General features: G+C 40.1%; 1 protein-coding gene across 36 annotated transcripts in view; it reads left to right on the forward strand.

The window, feature by feature from the left end:
• Positions 1–15,355, forward strand: part of rims2a (regulating synaptic membrane exocytosis 2a) — a 160,578-nt gene extending 145,223 nt beyond the window's left edge. For 33 of the 36 annotated variants that reach the window (XM_017309469.1, XM_017309463.1, XM_017309459.1 and 30 more), the window contains 5 exons: positions 12,341–12,482; positions 12,602–12,714; positions 12,822–12,923; positions 14,136–14,275; positions 14,378–15,355. In XM_017309469.1, coding sequence (XP_017164958.1) covers positions 12,341–12,482; positions 12,602–12,714; positions 12,822–12,923; positions 14,136–14,275; positions 14,378–14,581 — 701 coding nt within the window. In that variant the 3' untranslated portion in view covers positions 14,582–15,355. Of the gene's footprint in view, positions 1–3,046; positions 9,017–12,340; positions 12,483–12,601; positions 12,715–12,821; positions 12,924–14,135; positions 14,276–14,377 lie in introns of those variants that run through there. The other 3 variants (XM_017309471.1, XM_017309473.1, XM_008431852.2) reach the window with 2 other exon arrangements.
• The last annotated feature ends 952 nt before the right edge of the window (positions 15,356–16,307 follow it).

Below are 16,307 nucleotides of genomic sequence, written 5' to 3' on the forward strand. Positions count from 1 at the left end.
GCTGGATTTTAAAATAGATTTTTAACACTATATTTAGACTGATTTTAAAACAACAGCTTTTTTCTCATCACTTCATGAAAAACGTATTTAGTAGCATAATTGAAACAGCTGTCTGCCAAGAGATAATGTTTTTCTATACACAGACACAAGAAATGTTATCGCTAATTAGGAATTGCTTAGGTAAAGGTAATTTTATTCATATAGCACATTTTCAACAACAAGGCAATACAAAGTATTTAGAAAGACTAAATCACATTGTTAGGAAAAGTGACTAACTTTGCTGTTCCTCGTTGTCCCAGTTCTCTTTTGCTAACACCACTGATAGTTTTGGACCTTTAAACTTGTATGTGAGGTTGTTTTTAGACAAGCAAAAAATAGCTGAACTCTGAGCGTTGGGCTGCGGTGATTTATGTTTAGTGTTGAGTTTGGTGCCATCTCAGCAGCTTCTCTGCTTGCTGAGGCTGCTGGTTGTTCTGCTTCAGAGCTGCAGCAGACGTGCAGATCTGCAGGTCCTGCATGATCACAACTCGGCAACATGACTTCACGCATCACTTTTACGGTTCTGGATACAAGATTGTTTATCCTGCTACTTCTTTTTTCCCCCTCCTATGCTTTTCTTTTCCTGTCCATTCCTTTATTCACTTGTAGTCTAACCTCGCTTTTGTGTATTTCACCTTTTCATTCCTTATCTGATCCTGTCCTCTTTTCTTGACTATTTAATTCATTCGCAGGGGAGTCGTTAATCAGGCTGAGCTCTCCAGTAAGCCACTTGTGTAATGACCTAAATATGGTGGTGCGACGGAAAATCTAGCCGGACCGAAAGTATTCATACAGCCCGGTCGGTTTGGTATACACGTGGACCAAACAAATGCAGCGTTGTTGTATACCTGAACACAGGCAGAATATTTATGTAGGGAACCAAGTGGGCAATACAACGTGAGAGGACTCCCAGCTGTCATTAAACTCTGCTTACTGGAAACCCTTAGGTTTTTCATGCAGCATCAGTGGAGAAAGGAAGGTGAGCCGAACCACATCCTCATGTCAGCGTACAAATTTTTGCAACAGCAGTAAGGCAACTGATTGCTCACCTGAATCAATGTCAAGCTGAACGTAAACATCAAAGGTTCTGTAGAAAAATCAGCTGAAGTCCAAATCCAGCTGCCTGCAGCGTTCAACCAGTTATTGCTTATTATTAAAAAATAATAAAAAATAAAACAGCCTCTAGTCAGCTCTTTTTATTTGAATCTCTTGATTGAAGCGAACTGAAAATGTACTGAAACATGACTCGAAATTCAAAATAGATATCGAACTGTGATTTTTGCATGTCTTTACTCCCTACCTAAACATGTGTGTGCTGCAGGGGCTGGGAAGTAATGCTGCTTCCCTTGTGGTAGTTTCCCATTTTCCTTCTAGATTGAAACCAAACAGGTGTTGGAAAAACTGAAGTGTTGCTGTTGAATCATTAAAGTGTAATAAACACTACAGTGTCAGCGGGTCTGTTTACCGTTGTTTTCCACGCTTGGTTAAACGTATTAATCTTTGAAAGTCACGTCTCATCAGTGACTTTCAGTGACATTTCAACTAATATGCTAATGTGCTTAGCGCTTTAGCTTCTTTTGCTAACTTTGGAAACATTTAGCGCACTTAGCTAGCCCTAAATTAATTTTCTGGATAAATTTTATCAACATGTTTGACGCCCACCATGCATTAAATATCATGTTGTTATGGAAGTTTATGCTTCAGCGTAGCCTTAGTTAGCAGTGCCCACTGCTGCGTATTGTATTTTACAGTTGTATGATGGACTTAGATGACCTGGACCACAGATTCCTCCTCATTCACTTCTTCTTAATATAAGCATCATATTAACATTTCTGCTCAATCATGGTGATTGAAGCCGCCTTCATTGCTGTGTGTTACACAAAATATAGTAACTCCATCCTTCTAATTTAGTCTTTTTACAAGTTGGATTCTGTGTTTTTAATACACCACTGTTTGGTCCTTTCTTCTCCTTTGTCACTAATAGTGAAAAAGGTTTTTGACTTTTTCTTCAGAGTTATTGTGATATACTGTCCTTTCTAAGTTCATCAAAGCACAGTTATTAATGCTATATCCATACTACAACTGTGTGGTTTGAGCTTCTCTAAATGAATTGCCACATTCAAATTGGCTAATACAAATAAAACGTACACAGTATATCTTACATTCAAATACAACACGTTTTCCTTTTCCCCCAAAATCTACAAATAAACTTCCAGGCTACGTTTTTAGATTTTTTTTTTTAGCTGCTGCTAAAAATACAGTATGGACTACCTCTTTGGACGTTGTGAAGACAGAGCATCAGAACTGATGTCACAGAGGAAGTGTGATGAGACATCCAGTAGAAAATACTGTGGTGAGGCTAATCATAAGCCATGAGTTTGACTCTTCCGCTTCCCACGAAACTGGTTAAAATACGTTTCCTCTTTTTTTTTTTTAATAAGCTGTCATGTTATGGTGATGACGTGTTTTCTCATTGTGTATGAGAGATGTCAGCGGTTTGTATCATATTTTTCTTTATCTTTTCATAAGGTTAGGCAGTACCATGTCATTCCCTTGTGAGCTCTCCATCTGTTAGCATTTCAGTATGCGTTACTGTGCGAGGAGCAAGGCAGCCAAGAGACGACCCGATCCAACATCTTCTGAAGTTAACACCCAAATGTCTGTTTTACCTCAGAACATCCGCTGAAGATCTGAAGGTTCTCAGCTGAGAGAAAAGCCAGAGAATTACCTAGTTTATGACAAGCCTGCTCAACTTGAGTTGTAAGTTACTGTAAAGCTCTTACAAGTCTATTACTTTCAAATTAATTCTTTTGAGTAGAAGATTCCCTTAAAAGTTATGACTATTGCAGATTCAACGATGATATACAATCTCAAGATTTTGTAACTCTTTTGCCTCTTATTGCTCTCTAAAAGTAGAAGATATAAGAAAAGTATATTCTTATACTTTCTTATATCTATATATATCCTCATTGGTTAATCAATGTCCTCATTGATTAACCAATGAGGACATTGGTTAATCAAAAATCGGCATTTGGAGAAGAAATGTGGTCGCACAGTTTGGGAGAGAGCAGGAAATAGGATTTTCCTATGGTTGTGGTAGCTAGTGCAGTTAGCACAACAGTGATGTGGCTATCATTCATAGAGCTTGAGAATATTTTAGAAATGCTAGCTAAGCTTACCTAAAATTTACAAAAGGATGCTAACACAGCCATAGCACGTTCCATTACAGACACAGGTCGAAAGCTGAAAAGGATAAAAACAGACATGTACACTTTAGCTGTACTTCAGTTAGCCTTCCTGTTAGCTTCTTAAAGTCTCGTTCTCTCACAGACCCCAGTCATAACTCAACATGTAATAAAAAAAGAGTTCCCTTTTAAATTATTTCTTAGATTTCTGTGCTTCCTTTGACTTTTGTTTTTCCAACACCACTTTGTGCTGGTTGTACTTTAGGTTTGGCATCTGGTTTATAATCTGTCCGGCTTATTGTTGACCAAACTGAAAATCATTTTATTCTTGACAATTTCTCGATGCAACTCTATTGATGCAGCATTTTGTCAAGCAGTGAAGTTTTTAATGGGCGTACATAAGTATGTCTTTGCTAAACCAGTTCTACTACGCAATTCTACCAGAACTTTGACCTTTAATTCCTCAGTTTGACTTTACTATTTGCTGAGGAGACTGGTAATTATAGCGTCGTCTGTAACGAAGCTCTGCACCTTATTTGGTTATCAAAGTTTTCCTGTACTAATTGTCATCATATCTGAGTTAGACGAAGCTGAGGAAGCTGCATCTCCAGACTGCAGGACTGGTCTGCATCATGAGCACCACAAGGAATGTAAACTGAGAGAAGAGAGCATTTCACGACTCCGCGCGCTCACTCTTGGGTATCCTGGTTTATGGGATCTAAGTGCTCCTTTGTGTTTGTTTGCCTCGGCTCTCACATGTGAGTCCTGAAGTCACAGCCCCCCCCCCTCCGTGCCCCCCATTACGCTGTGTTTACACCGCTGGAGGGCTTCTCTGATGCTTGACCTGGCCTGGCCTGGCCTCATCACGTTGGAACGCCTCCAAAGTTCTTAGACTGTGAGTGCTTCTATCTTCCAGGCAGAGTACGCCTGTGACTTCTGGGATATTAGAGCATTTTGTTTTTGTTGGAAAAAAATTGTTAAGATTTTTTCGATTCTTGTCTTCTGATGTGTGCATGTGATGTCCAGTTGCGTGCTCCCTATCGCAGTGGTTTATGATGGAGTTTGAAGTGAGACCTAGTTTGATTATCTTCAAAGGATAAGAAGTTTATTTTTACAGCAACAAGCATCAGATCTTCTGACTATAAAAGAAGTAGACTAAAGGTCTGCGTTTTTGAATTCCACCTGAAGCGGAGCTGCGAACACAACTGAGCGCTCTGTGTTTGTTTGAAATCGTTTAATCTTTCCCTGACGGTGTTGTTTCTTGTTAATTGTGTTCTGTAGGACATAGAAATAAGCACCTCGCTTGAGTTGTTCTCTGCGCACCAGGTGAAGTGTCAGCAATGGGAGGGGAAAAAAGGCGTCTCTTTGTGGTGGGCGAAAAAGGAAAAATAAACTGTGTCAAAGATACAAAAGATGAAGCTGACAACACGTGCCGACTGGGTTTGCGGGAAGGAGCGGGCACGTGCGCCTCGATACACGAGCCTTGGCTTAGAGGAGAAGAGAGGAGAGCTACCTTTGCTCTGTTCTATTTTGGTTTTCGCTCGGGATGAGGAGCCAAGCTGGGCGCCATCCGCTAAATAAGTGATGGGAGAGGATGTGGAGGCTTTTTCTTTGGCGTTGGGAGGATTTTGGGCTGAGATCCACGCTGCCTCATTGCATCGAGCAGCGAGGATTCTTATTTAGAAGCCAGGGCACTGAAAAGTGTGTTACCAAAGGAACAGATTCACAAGAATGCTTCACAAGAAGGATATTTAAGATTTAGACATAATTATTTTTTGCCTCTTATTTTACATTCTAGCAAGGAGTAAAACATGTTACACCCAGTGGTAAGAATGTTAAGGTGGTGAAGTCTAAAAAGCAAGCTAGCAGGAAAATAACTAAACAAACTATTTTAACCAATATATCCATTGTTTTAGTCTTTAAATTATTATTTTTTTAATGTCTAATCTGATATGTCTCATGTATGGCTTGTCAAAAATCATTAAAAAATTACATAAGGTCAACAATCCTTTACTGGAAGCGGTAACTGGATGTTGAGTGGAAACTTGCTGGGACCATCTGTAGAGCAGCAAAATGTTCTTGCAGCTTTTCAACACTGCTGAACATCAGATTAGACTCTAATTTAATCTGTACATTAGATTAGCCTGAAATCTGATGCACAGATACGACCCTTTGTTTGAGCAAATTCACTTCTTTTCTCCGTGCTAAGCAGCTTTATCTCTGGAACATAGGTGGGTTTCCTCGCATGAATTATTCCCTTCAGGTCCAATTACAACTGTTCTGTTAAAATGGTACCAGAATCTTGGCCATGATGTTCCACGTCAACAATTTAGGCGATTCTTTTGGGATAGAAATGGAACAGTAAAAGAAAGACTCTTTATTGTCCCACATTGGGGAAATTCAGGTGTAACAGCAGCAAAGAACATGGAGGCATGTAGATTCAACACAGACACAAAATATTCAAATACGTAAAAAAGAAAAAAAATCCAGATTAAGAATATATGTAACATACTCTGAAAATGTACGTGTGTCATATACTGACTATTTACAACATAATGAAAGTAAAACTCACTTTGCTTCAAGTTAGAGAAAAGTCAGAACAACTGCTTTAACGATTTAACAACAATAAATTAGTCGAAAATTTGTCTTTTTTTTTTCTAAAATAGGATTAATGGCAAAAGAACAATATGATCTACATGCCAGATTACATTTTGTATTTTCCATTCTGTTATGATTTCATCCAACTGCAAAGTATTGTCACAGCCTCTGGCTTTCTCTGTGATATCTGGCAGATTACAAAAGGCGGCCATATTTATTTTGGCCAACAGTGACCTTTTAGTGACTTGGAGTGCTGTGTAAACAAATCTGTTCAAAGTTCTACATCGCTGGACTTGTGAAGTAGAAAAAACTGAGAAGGAAGCAGGAAATTATTTCTCACCAGGATATCAATGCAACGCCTGTGTCCATGTAGACCTTAAGAGGCCCAAAAACATTTAGATTTTTGTTTACACCAATTACTATGAATTGGAGCATTGTTGTTGCTGTCACCAAGTACAACTTGGTTCTAAATGCAGAAGGCCTTGATTTCATGTCTCTAAAATCAAGACCTTAAATTGTCTTAAATTCATTGGATACAATACGTTGGCCTTAAATAAGTCTTAGATGTTGTTATGGCAGGTCAATTTGATCTCATGTATTCTATGTATTTTTATTTTTATTTTTTTTTGTGAGTCTTCCCTGTTAGACAAGAGTTTGAGTTTGCGTTCACTGAATTTAGTGACTCAAGACACGCTAGCAAGGTATATTAGCCTTGCTAGGTAGCAAGAGGCAGCAAAAATTGTGATAAGACAGGAGAAAGGCCTGAACATGTTAGAGTCTGTAATCCATTTTCCTAAAGTCTTCAGAAAAAGTTCTCTTTATGCCAACATTTACCTTCTCAATCACTAACGGGACATTTTTATAGATCCCTCTTGTTTTAATTCAACCTTAGAAGATGCATTTGAGGATCTTCAGAGAATTACTTCAGTGCTTTCCCCAATATTTAAGCACAACTTTTATCCCATTTATACACTTTAACAGATTAGAATGTGTTGTGTCATTTATGGAGGAATTAAAGAACTCAGAAACCTTTATGTGACGTCAGATGAGAAAGTAAATCCAAATGTTTAGAGCTACTGTGGTATTTTTTGTGGCCAAAAGAATGACGCTCCACAGAGCTGCTGATGTGGCCAGTGCTAATATTAGTAGCACCTAAAAACCTGAAAACGACACTGAAACAAAAGTTTTCATCTCTACTGCTAACAGTTTCCAGTTCAGATCCCTACAGAAACTTTCGAAAACTGACACACATTTAAGGCTGGTTCTGAAAACACTCACACTTAAAGCTGACCCACCTGCAGATACTGTCTCTACTCGGTTTCCCTTCTGGCTCTAGACGGCTTTCTGCTCTTGCTGACCTAGATGGAATCTGCAAATGGACTCCATGCGGTCTGCAGCTTCTCTGTGGAAGTAGGCTGCAGTGTTTCACACAGAGGAGCCACTTTAGTCTGAGCACAAATCTGCACTTATTCTGTCTGATAGTAGAACAACAGTTTCCTGTTTGGGATTTTTGAAGCAGTGAGGATTGGAGGCGGGCAAGTTGATCCAAAATATTGATACCAATTCTGTATCGGTATTGGGTCAATATTAGTGTGCCAAGATTGATACTTTCGTTTCAAGTTCCATCATGAATTTTTGTTAGTTTTTTATTGAGGTTTTTCAACTCTACCTCAAAAAACACCTTCTGATTTTCTCTCAAATGGCAATTTTTGCACTCTGTTTATTTAGGTAAAATCCACACAAATTATGTTAATATGTTATTGATGCATTTTGTAGATGCCTATAAAATTTCTCTAGCTTATATCCTCGGTCTGAACAAAAGAATTTAAAGAAAAGAACACAAAAAACCCTAAAGATCAGAACTTAAATAAAAAAGTATCGTATCGGTGATACAGGCCCTATAGTTTATATTTGATCGATACCAAAATATAGAGTGTTGAACACTCTATATTTAACTCTATATTTCATTTGCAGTCATACATGTAGACTGATCAGCACTGATCCATGAACTCTAATACACACTGTCTGGGCCAGTATCTCTGGCCCAGACAGAAATAGAAGAAGAAAACTCAAATATTTTGACTTATTTTGATTTATTGGAGAACAGCTGAATAAACTAATTACATTTAATGTAGCCTCTTCACAAAAGACGATTCCCAAACTCCTTCAAGACGAATACATCAACTTTATATGCCTCTCGACTTGTTGTCCAGAGTGATTGTGACAGCAGAGAAAGCAAAGTGAATTTCTCTGAAACAAAACACAGCTGTGACGATGTTATTAGGGCAGAGAGTGAGGGGCTCGGGGAAGCAGCAGCAGCCACGTGAAGTCAGAGTGACTGCCAGGTGGCTGTGAGGGATGCTGGCAGACCTAATGACAGCTTGTTTTCATTGGCCTCCGCGGATAGGACAGGGACGGAGTGGGGATAATGGGTCAGAACGGGCAGAAAAGGTAAATAGCAGTAATGCTCTGTTCAGAAGAAACGAACCAGCCAGCCAGTGGGGGAGAGAAAAAAAAAGTAAGCAAAAAAATAGAAGAGTCAGGAGGAGAAGGAGGAGGGGGGGGGGCTCAGTATCTCCGGGTAGAGCTCGTTCATCTGCAGACCAAGCAGAGGTGCGGCTGAGCAGCCCCGCGCTCTGATTGGTGAGGCGAGACACTGCTCCATCCCTCCTCCTCCTCCATTACCCCCACCCCCAGCTGAAGAAAGAGGTGCAGCAGCAGCAGCAGCGTCAGACCCAGACGGCACAAGACTCCAATCCAGACGCAGCAAATTTTTTTCCCCGCAGCATCTTCCCTAGGATGAAATCTCCAGAGTGTCTGCGGACAGGCTTTGTGTTTTTTATCACTACTATCCAGCTCTGAATAACCGCATCTTCATCTGCAACCGGGCTTATAGATTTTTTTTTCTGTAAATAAGCTTTTTTTTTTGTTTGTTTCCATTGAAATTTACCATCCTAAAAGGAAAGGAAAGCCTTGATCTTAAAAAAAAAAAAAAAAAGGAAACAAAACATCCGTTGCCTTGCGCTGAAGAGGAAGACTCCGGGTCACCATGGGCAGGCAGGGGAACGACGTCTCGGCCGCGGCTCCCGGGATGCGCATCCAGTGCTCCCAGAGCAAGATGAGCCTGTCTGCGTCGTTCGAGGCGCTGGCCGTCTATTTCCCCTGCATGAACTCCTTTGATGAGGAAGATGGAGGTAAGACGACATCCGGGGAAATGTCACGCGCATTCAGCTTCTGCTGGCTTTGAGGTTGGTGGCGCTGAGCGAGCAGCTGGGAAAGATGCACCCATTTTTTATTTTTCTTTATTTCGGTTGGGAATTACGGCAGATTGAAAGAAGGAAGTTCAGTTATCATTGGTTGATAATGAAGTGATGTTTAGTTTTTCTATTGACCCCAGTAACAAAGATAATCTTATTAAAAATAATAATAATAATAAGAAGAAGAAGAAGCCTGACTTCGTGGGTTTGCGGATTATTTTCTGTGTTTTGCTTGGGTCAGAACCCCTGACATGTTGTGACATTGTGCCTCAAATAATTTACTTAATTGCTAATCATTTGATCAACACTCAAAACTAAAATTTACCCCAACAGTGTCAGGAAGTAACATTTGTTATTTATCAATTTTAAACAAACTCCGACTATCTGAATGCTGCTTCTTGCCTCATTCTGACTGTAATTTGCAGAAAAGATTCGTTTGGTTTGAAATGTTGTGGTTTTGAGGCTCATTGATGAGATCTGACTCGTCACTGATTGGCTGAGGAGATTCGCTGCAGACGTCAGAGACAAACCTTTGTCGCTGCATCTCCTATTGAAAATTTGTGAAGAGCAGGAAGAGGAGGCCGGCTCAATAACTGAGCTTTCAAGGCTGAAGAGGTTCATTACTGCAAAGTGTGTGTTTGCACAAAAGACCAAGAATCTTCCAGACATGTGACAACTACACACACCGGCAGAATATGACAGAGTGTTACAGAGAAAGCATTAAAATCAATTATTTATGAGTGATTTGTGTCCTTCCAGGGTCAACAATGTTGGATTGTTGGCCTCATTTTTAAGTCATGTGACTGCATGAATAGAGGTTTCACCATTCACATACTGTAAATCATTTGACTCCAGGAAGAATAAAGGAAGTCGTACACCTGAAGATGCCATGACAACCAGAGACGCACCAATCAATCAGCTAGAGCAGTGGTCCCCAAACTACGGCCCGTGGGCCGGATCCGGCCCGCCTCCACATTTGGTCCGGCCCCCTGAACAACACCAGAGAGCATTTAGATTTTTTTTCATATACCGTATTTTCTGGACTATAAGCCGCTACTTTTTGCCTAAGCTTTGAACCATGTGGCTTATAGCCCAGTGCTGCTTATATGTGGATTTTTCTTCAACCACCAGGGGGCTCTTTAGCAGGAAGTGAATCATTGAAAGTCAAAATTGGAAATAAAAGAAGAAAGAGAAGGGAAAAGTTATGTGGCCCTCACAGGAGAAAGTTTGGGGACCCCTGAGCTGGAGACTGAAATCAGTCCGTTTACTTCATTTCCTCTCTGGAGGTTATGTAGCAGATCCAATACTGAAAAATTTTCATTACAGGCACCAGAACTAACAACTTCCACAATTTCTTGCCAATAAGCACACACAAAAAAACACACAAACACATAAAACAAAACTCAAAAAAGCTAATTAAACTTCTTTGAGTTTAATAATTATCAGATAATTGTTAGGTGTCACACTCATACACCCCAACCTCCATACATCTTCTCATAAGTTACTTTTGGATTCAAAGCTATTTTCTCAAATCAGAAAAGAAAAAAAACTCTGGCACTTCATTTTTCTTTTATGTGCTATAGTCCTTACAAAAATGGATGAGGTCAAACTCGCCACTCAAAGTCCACTGGACATTGGTATCAGCCATGAAAAGCCTGGATTGGTGCATCTCTAGAGACTTCATCTTGTTTTGCTTTTATGAAAATAAATAAGGCTATTGGGTGAATAGAGAACACAGAAAGATGTGTAAGTATCAATTATCACAGTTGAACACCTGTCTCAGTATATTGTAAAAAGAAACATGGATCTGTTTCTGCTACCTGCCTCATCGGCAAACCATAATCACAGGTTTTCAAATATGGAAATGTGAAGGTGACTTTTTTTTGAAGCAAGTGATAAATGACTATATATGTCACATGGGTGTTGGGTCACATGAGTTGTCAGCAGCCTGTGTGGTAGGAACCTTTCTTTGTATTTTCACCCTGAAGGGGGAAACAGTTTTTGGCTGCAGAAGTAACTAGGTGCTGTCAAGATGCATAAGCATTTGGAAATGTGCTTGGCTTCAAGAGGTCACTGACGAGACGTAAAGAAAATAAGTAGATGACCTGCATAATGAGCAAAGGCGGCTCAATTTAAATGACAAGGCAATAATCAGTGAGTATCACCTCAGTGCCTTAAAGGGGCAGTGCTATGTGTTTTTCAGGTACATACCACCATTTTATAGCATAATCTTGTAACTATGTTACATTCAGCTGTTACAAAAATCCCATGTATATTAAAAAGAAATTTGACTTTGTAATTTAACATCTTGAAATTGGGCCTCTGTCTCTTTAAAAACTCCTGCTCTTTCTGAAACTCCGCCTTCAGGAAGTCATCACAACATGGCTCCTCTATTAACCCTTTAACAACGTTTTTACCAGCATTGCCCTGAGAAGCAGCTCATATAATGAGCTCAGCTGATGCACAGTACCAACAGATCCTTGCTAATTGCATGTGGCTAGTCTGAAGGAGCTGAGTGGGGGGTGAGGGGGTTTGCAGGGAGGCAGGTGACTTTTTACTTCAAAGCAGCAGCTTAAAGGCAGAGCTAGGTCCAATCAGACGTCTTGCACAGCTTAATGGTTGCCAAGGAAGATTAAACAATTTCTCAAACATGCATGAAAGAAACATTATAACAAAAAAAAGCTAAAAAAAAAGTTTATTTTATATAATGCTGCTGCTTAAAAGCATTAGCTTAGCCTATGCAATAAGCATTGGTCAAGTGATGAGGGCGACACCTGTTGTTTGTGTAGGTATGAGCACTACAGTAACCATAGTAACCGTGTGATCATGGACTGTGGATGAGCAGCAGCAGGTTTGATGTGGGGAAGGCAGTCAGCTGTCTTCTTGGATCAGTTTGAAGGGCTGAACTGGGAAGCATGGAGGATGGCAGTGGATTATGGACCCACCACGGTTCCTGTGGCAGTTGGAAGTACAAACCGTACTTGATATTCTGCTTGGCATGACATCCACACAGCGCCACCGGCGTATGGAGATTTATAAATCGGAATTCTTATACATTTGTCACATGATCCCAAAACCATCACTCACATGCTGGCATTAAGCAAGAGTTCCAAAAGACATGGTTCTCTCTTATGAATAAAAACAAGCACAAGGCTGTTCAGCAACCGTCCACGTGAATAAAGCCTGATTCGATTCGCAGTCATGAATTCATCACCCTCTCTCTGTTTCTCTTCTCCCGTCTCGTGTTGCGACTGTGTGCAGAAGCAGGAGGTAAGAAGCTGCGAAGCACCGTCCAGAGGAGCACGGAGACGGGGCTGGCGGTGGAGATGAGGAGCAGGATGACTCGGCAGGCCAGTCGGGAGTCCACAGACGGCAGCATGAACAGCTACAGCTCAGAGGGAAAGTAAGAGGACAGACAGACAGACAGACAGACGGCTGCAGCCGTTACATGATCAGTTCAGACTGAAGCTGTGAAGTGGTACCTGACCTAACGCTGTCTTCAATCTGATCTCTGGCTTCCAGCCTCATCTTCCCCGGAGTGAGGCTCTCCTCGGACGCTCAGTTCAGCGACTTCCTGGATGGTCTCGGACCCGCCCAGCTGGTTGGACGGCAGACTTTGGCCACTCCACCAATGGGTGAGAAGAAACTTGTAACATTTTTTTTTTTATAATAAAAGAAAACTAGTAATTATAAAGCTTTTGACTTTTTTTAAAAAAATATCTCATTCTATCTGCTTTTTTAGGGGACATCCAAATAGGCATGGTGGAGAAAAAGGGAGCCCTGGAGGTTGAGGTCATCAGAGCCCGGGGCCTTGTGGGTAAACCAGGATCCAAGGCACTGCCAGGTAGTTCATGTTCTCAGACAGACCAAATGTATCATTATATATTCAAAATCAGAAAGAGGATTATTAAATAATTTCACTGCTCCAATGATAAAATTATATTTACCAAAAAATCTTGTAAATACTTGACTGCTTCATCTTACCTGAACTGAGTTGAATCATCAGTTCAGGTTTCAAATGTAAAGTGTTCATCATTCATTTTATTGAATATGTAAAAAATTAAAGTTGGTTGCCGAGGCTGGCTTCCTGCTTTTCAGGTCAACCAATCAGATGTTGGTGTCGGTATGACGACATGCTGTCTCAGTTAAATTGTCCTCATCCTGAACCGGAGCACAGAAACCATCAGAACCTAAAATGAATCATGTTTAGAATAATGAAGTCTGATCTGATCTAGCGCACTTCAGATTTTCTTAATGTGTTTTTCAAAAATAATTGGTATGTTCAATGAATGTGTTTAACATTATTTTATTTATAAAAACTAGAAATTCTTAAGGTTTTTTTTAGTTGTGGAACTTTATGTAATTACAGGGTCTGTAATTAATTAGTCAATTGCAATTAATCGCATTTTGATCAAAAACCATATAACAACAAAACAAACAGCGTTTAAGATTCAAAAAACCCCTTTTTGCTGCTAAATGATTTAATATATAAACATATGAGCTCAACAGCAAATATATTTACTGTTTTTAATCTGTTACTCAGGTTATTCAACCATCAGATTGGTGCAAAGTGCTGCTATAGTTATTCAGCTTTCTGGTATTTCAGGAACTCCTGATTGTTCATGGAACGTCTTTAGTAAAATGTGAACTGTGGACACTGACGTTAGCGTTGGGGATTTCTGTGCAGCTGCTACATGTTTAGCATGTTTAGCTATTTTAGTCTTGAATAGCTTCACTAATAGGTTAACTCCTTTTAGCACAACTTGAACACAATAGTCTTTTCCAGCATCCCATCAGATGTTTTTTTTGAAGCAACAATAGGCTCCCATGGGCCAAGAGAACAAGCAAGTTTCAGCTAGCAGCTAGCTAGCTGTTAGATCTAGCTAGGATCTAGCTAGGATCTAGCTAGATCTAACAGACTAGCTAGATCCTAGTCTGTTTTGTTTTTGGGGGGAAGGAGGTAAACTCGCTGCATTGTAGCATTTGGGATTCTTAATACAAAGCAAGCAGCGTGTCCAAAACCGCAACTCACCTTTCTCTCTTTTGTCAATTCCAGCACCATATGTAAAGGTCTACCTTTTGGAAAACGGAGCCTGCATAGCCAAAAAGAAAACAAAAGTAGCAAGAAAAACTCTGGACCCTCTCTACCAGCAGCAACTGCCGTTTGAGGAGAGTCCAGGAGGGAAAGTTTTACAGGTGACAAAATGATTCTTTTGACTGGTCACCTTCTTGTTTGATCAAAAAGTTCTGCATTTTTATCAACTGTTGTGGTTTTTATTTATTTTTATGCTTTCTCAGGTCATCGTCTGGGGCGACTATGGCCGCATGGACCACAAATCCTTCATGGGAGCAGTCCAGATCCTGCTAGACGACCTGGACCTGTCCAACATGGTGATCGGCTGGTACAAGCTCTTCCCTCCTTCCTCGCTAGTGGACCCCACGCTGGCCCCGCTGACGAGAAGAGCTTCCCAATCCTCGCTGGACAGCTTCTCGCGATCGTAGCAGCGTTGCGGACCTAACAGCGTCGTTGTAGCAGCCGGTGTTGCGATTTGCAGGTCACGAGGCCCCACCCCGGTTACACTGCATGCTTGATGTTGTGTCTTCTGAGCCTGTTTTTAGGGGCGCAAAACAAAAAAGAAAAACAACAAAAAAGAAATAATAAAACGTGATCCTGTGTTTTAAGCAAAAACGTTGCGCACATTGTGCACGTGGCAAAGCGCGTTGCAAGCACCCAGCGGCAGGGAATTGCCAGGTGTCGTTTGTCATTCGGGGGAAGCCGGGACGAACTCCTTAGCACGAGGAACTCATCGGTTCCGGCTTTTTCTTCCAATTCGAAGCCATGGGGAGGGGCCGACACCGGGAACCACTAAACGAGTTCCGGCAGAGGCTCCTTTTTAGAATGAAAAAAAAAATCAATGTTATGTTGATTTTTTACAATTTTTTCCTGTCTTTTTTTTTTTTTTTTATGTCTGTGTACTTTTATCTGAATGGGGCAGGGGGGGTGGCGGTGTTTCTGACCAGATGCTTGGTCACACCATGCCAACAAACCTAGCGACATAAATGCAGTTGTGGAGAACAACACTTTCAACGAGGGGGAGGGTGTGTGTGTGTGTGTCTATCCTCCTACATGCAAGACAAATGCATTGCATCCTCTGGGTTTATGTGCTGATCCATCTTTGCTGGTAAATCACCAGTTAATCAGGGGCAATACTGAAGTGGCCACCCACCAACACTCCAGAATACACAGTAGCAATCCCAACCCCATGAAAAAAAAAACTAAAAAAGTACAACTTTTTATTTTACTCCTTTGTTGATATACCGTACGAAAAATCAAACTATAATTTATTTTTTTTTTTACCCCTTTTCAGTTAATTTGCATGGGCACAAACTCTTAGCTGAATTTAAAAAGAAAAGTATATATATATTTATTTTCTTGAGGCTGTAACTTGCAAAAAAAAAGAGAAGAATAAAAGTTGAAGAAAACTAAATGAAACAAATCAGCCATTTTCAACGATTTATATTATTTTTAAAGAAATATTTCACTAGTGCATGGTTTTCAAGGGGAGTGAATGCTACATTGTGACAAAAAAAAGACATTAGTTTATCATTCTTTAGACCATTCATGGGTGTTTTTTCAGACATTCAGATAAGGGAACTTAAAAAAAAAACATTTGGAGTTATTTAAGAAAAAAGTGACAATGAAAATAAATGTTAGTCATTTATTTCATTGTAAAATGCTCCAGCCTTATAAAGAAACATTATGTGCAAATTGTACATTTCTCTTTTTCTTCCTGGTCCCAGGGTACTTCTCTCTGTAGTATTCACTGCTACCACCACTTAGTTCCCTGATATGGTCCTAATTTTAGGACTCAGTTACTTTACAGTTCTGCATTGTTTTTAATACGGTTTTCTTTTTTCTTATTTTGTTTTAAATCGAATTTGATTTTACAAGCATGTTGAAAAGGATTTTCTGCAACATGTCTTGGGCACACCTTACAGTAACTCAGCATGTTTTGATAAAGATGATATTTGGACTTTTTGCAGATTCTTGTACAGTGCATGTGAACTTTATTACTTTTCTCCCTCGCAATTAATTGAGCAGCAAATTAGAAGTTGGTCTTCCGCGGCCAGTTATCGAGGTCTAAAACAAGATAAGAGAAAAGAAGAAGAAGAAAAAAAAACAAAAACAAAAAAACATTCCATCCCCAAAGTCATATTTTCTTTCAGA

The sequence above is a fragment of the Poecilia reticulata genome, linkage group LG16, assembly GCF_000633615.1.
Source record: "Poecilia reticulata strain Guanapo linkage group LG16, Guppy_female_1.0+MT, whole genome shotgun sequence".
Classification (NCBI taxonomy): Eukaryota; Metazoa; Chordata; class Actinopteri; order Cyprinodontiformes; family Poeciliidae; genus Poecilia; species Poecilia reticulata.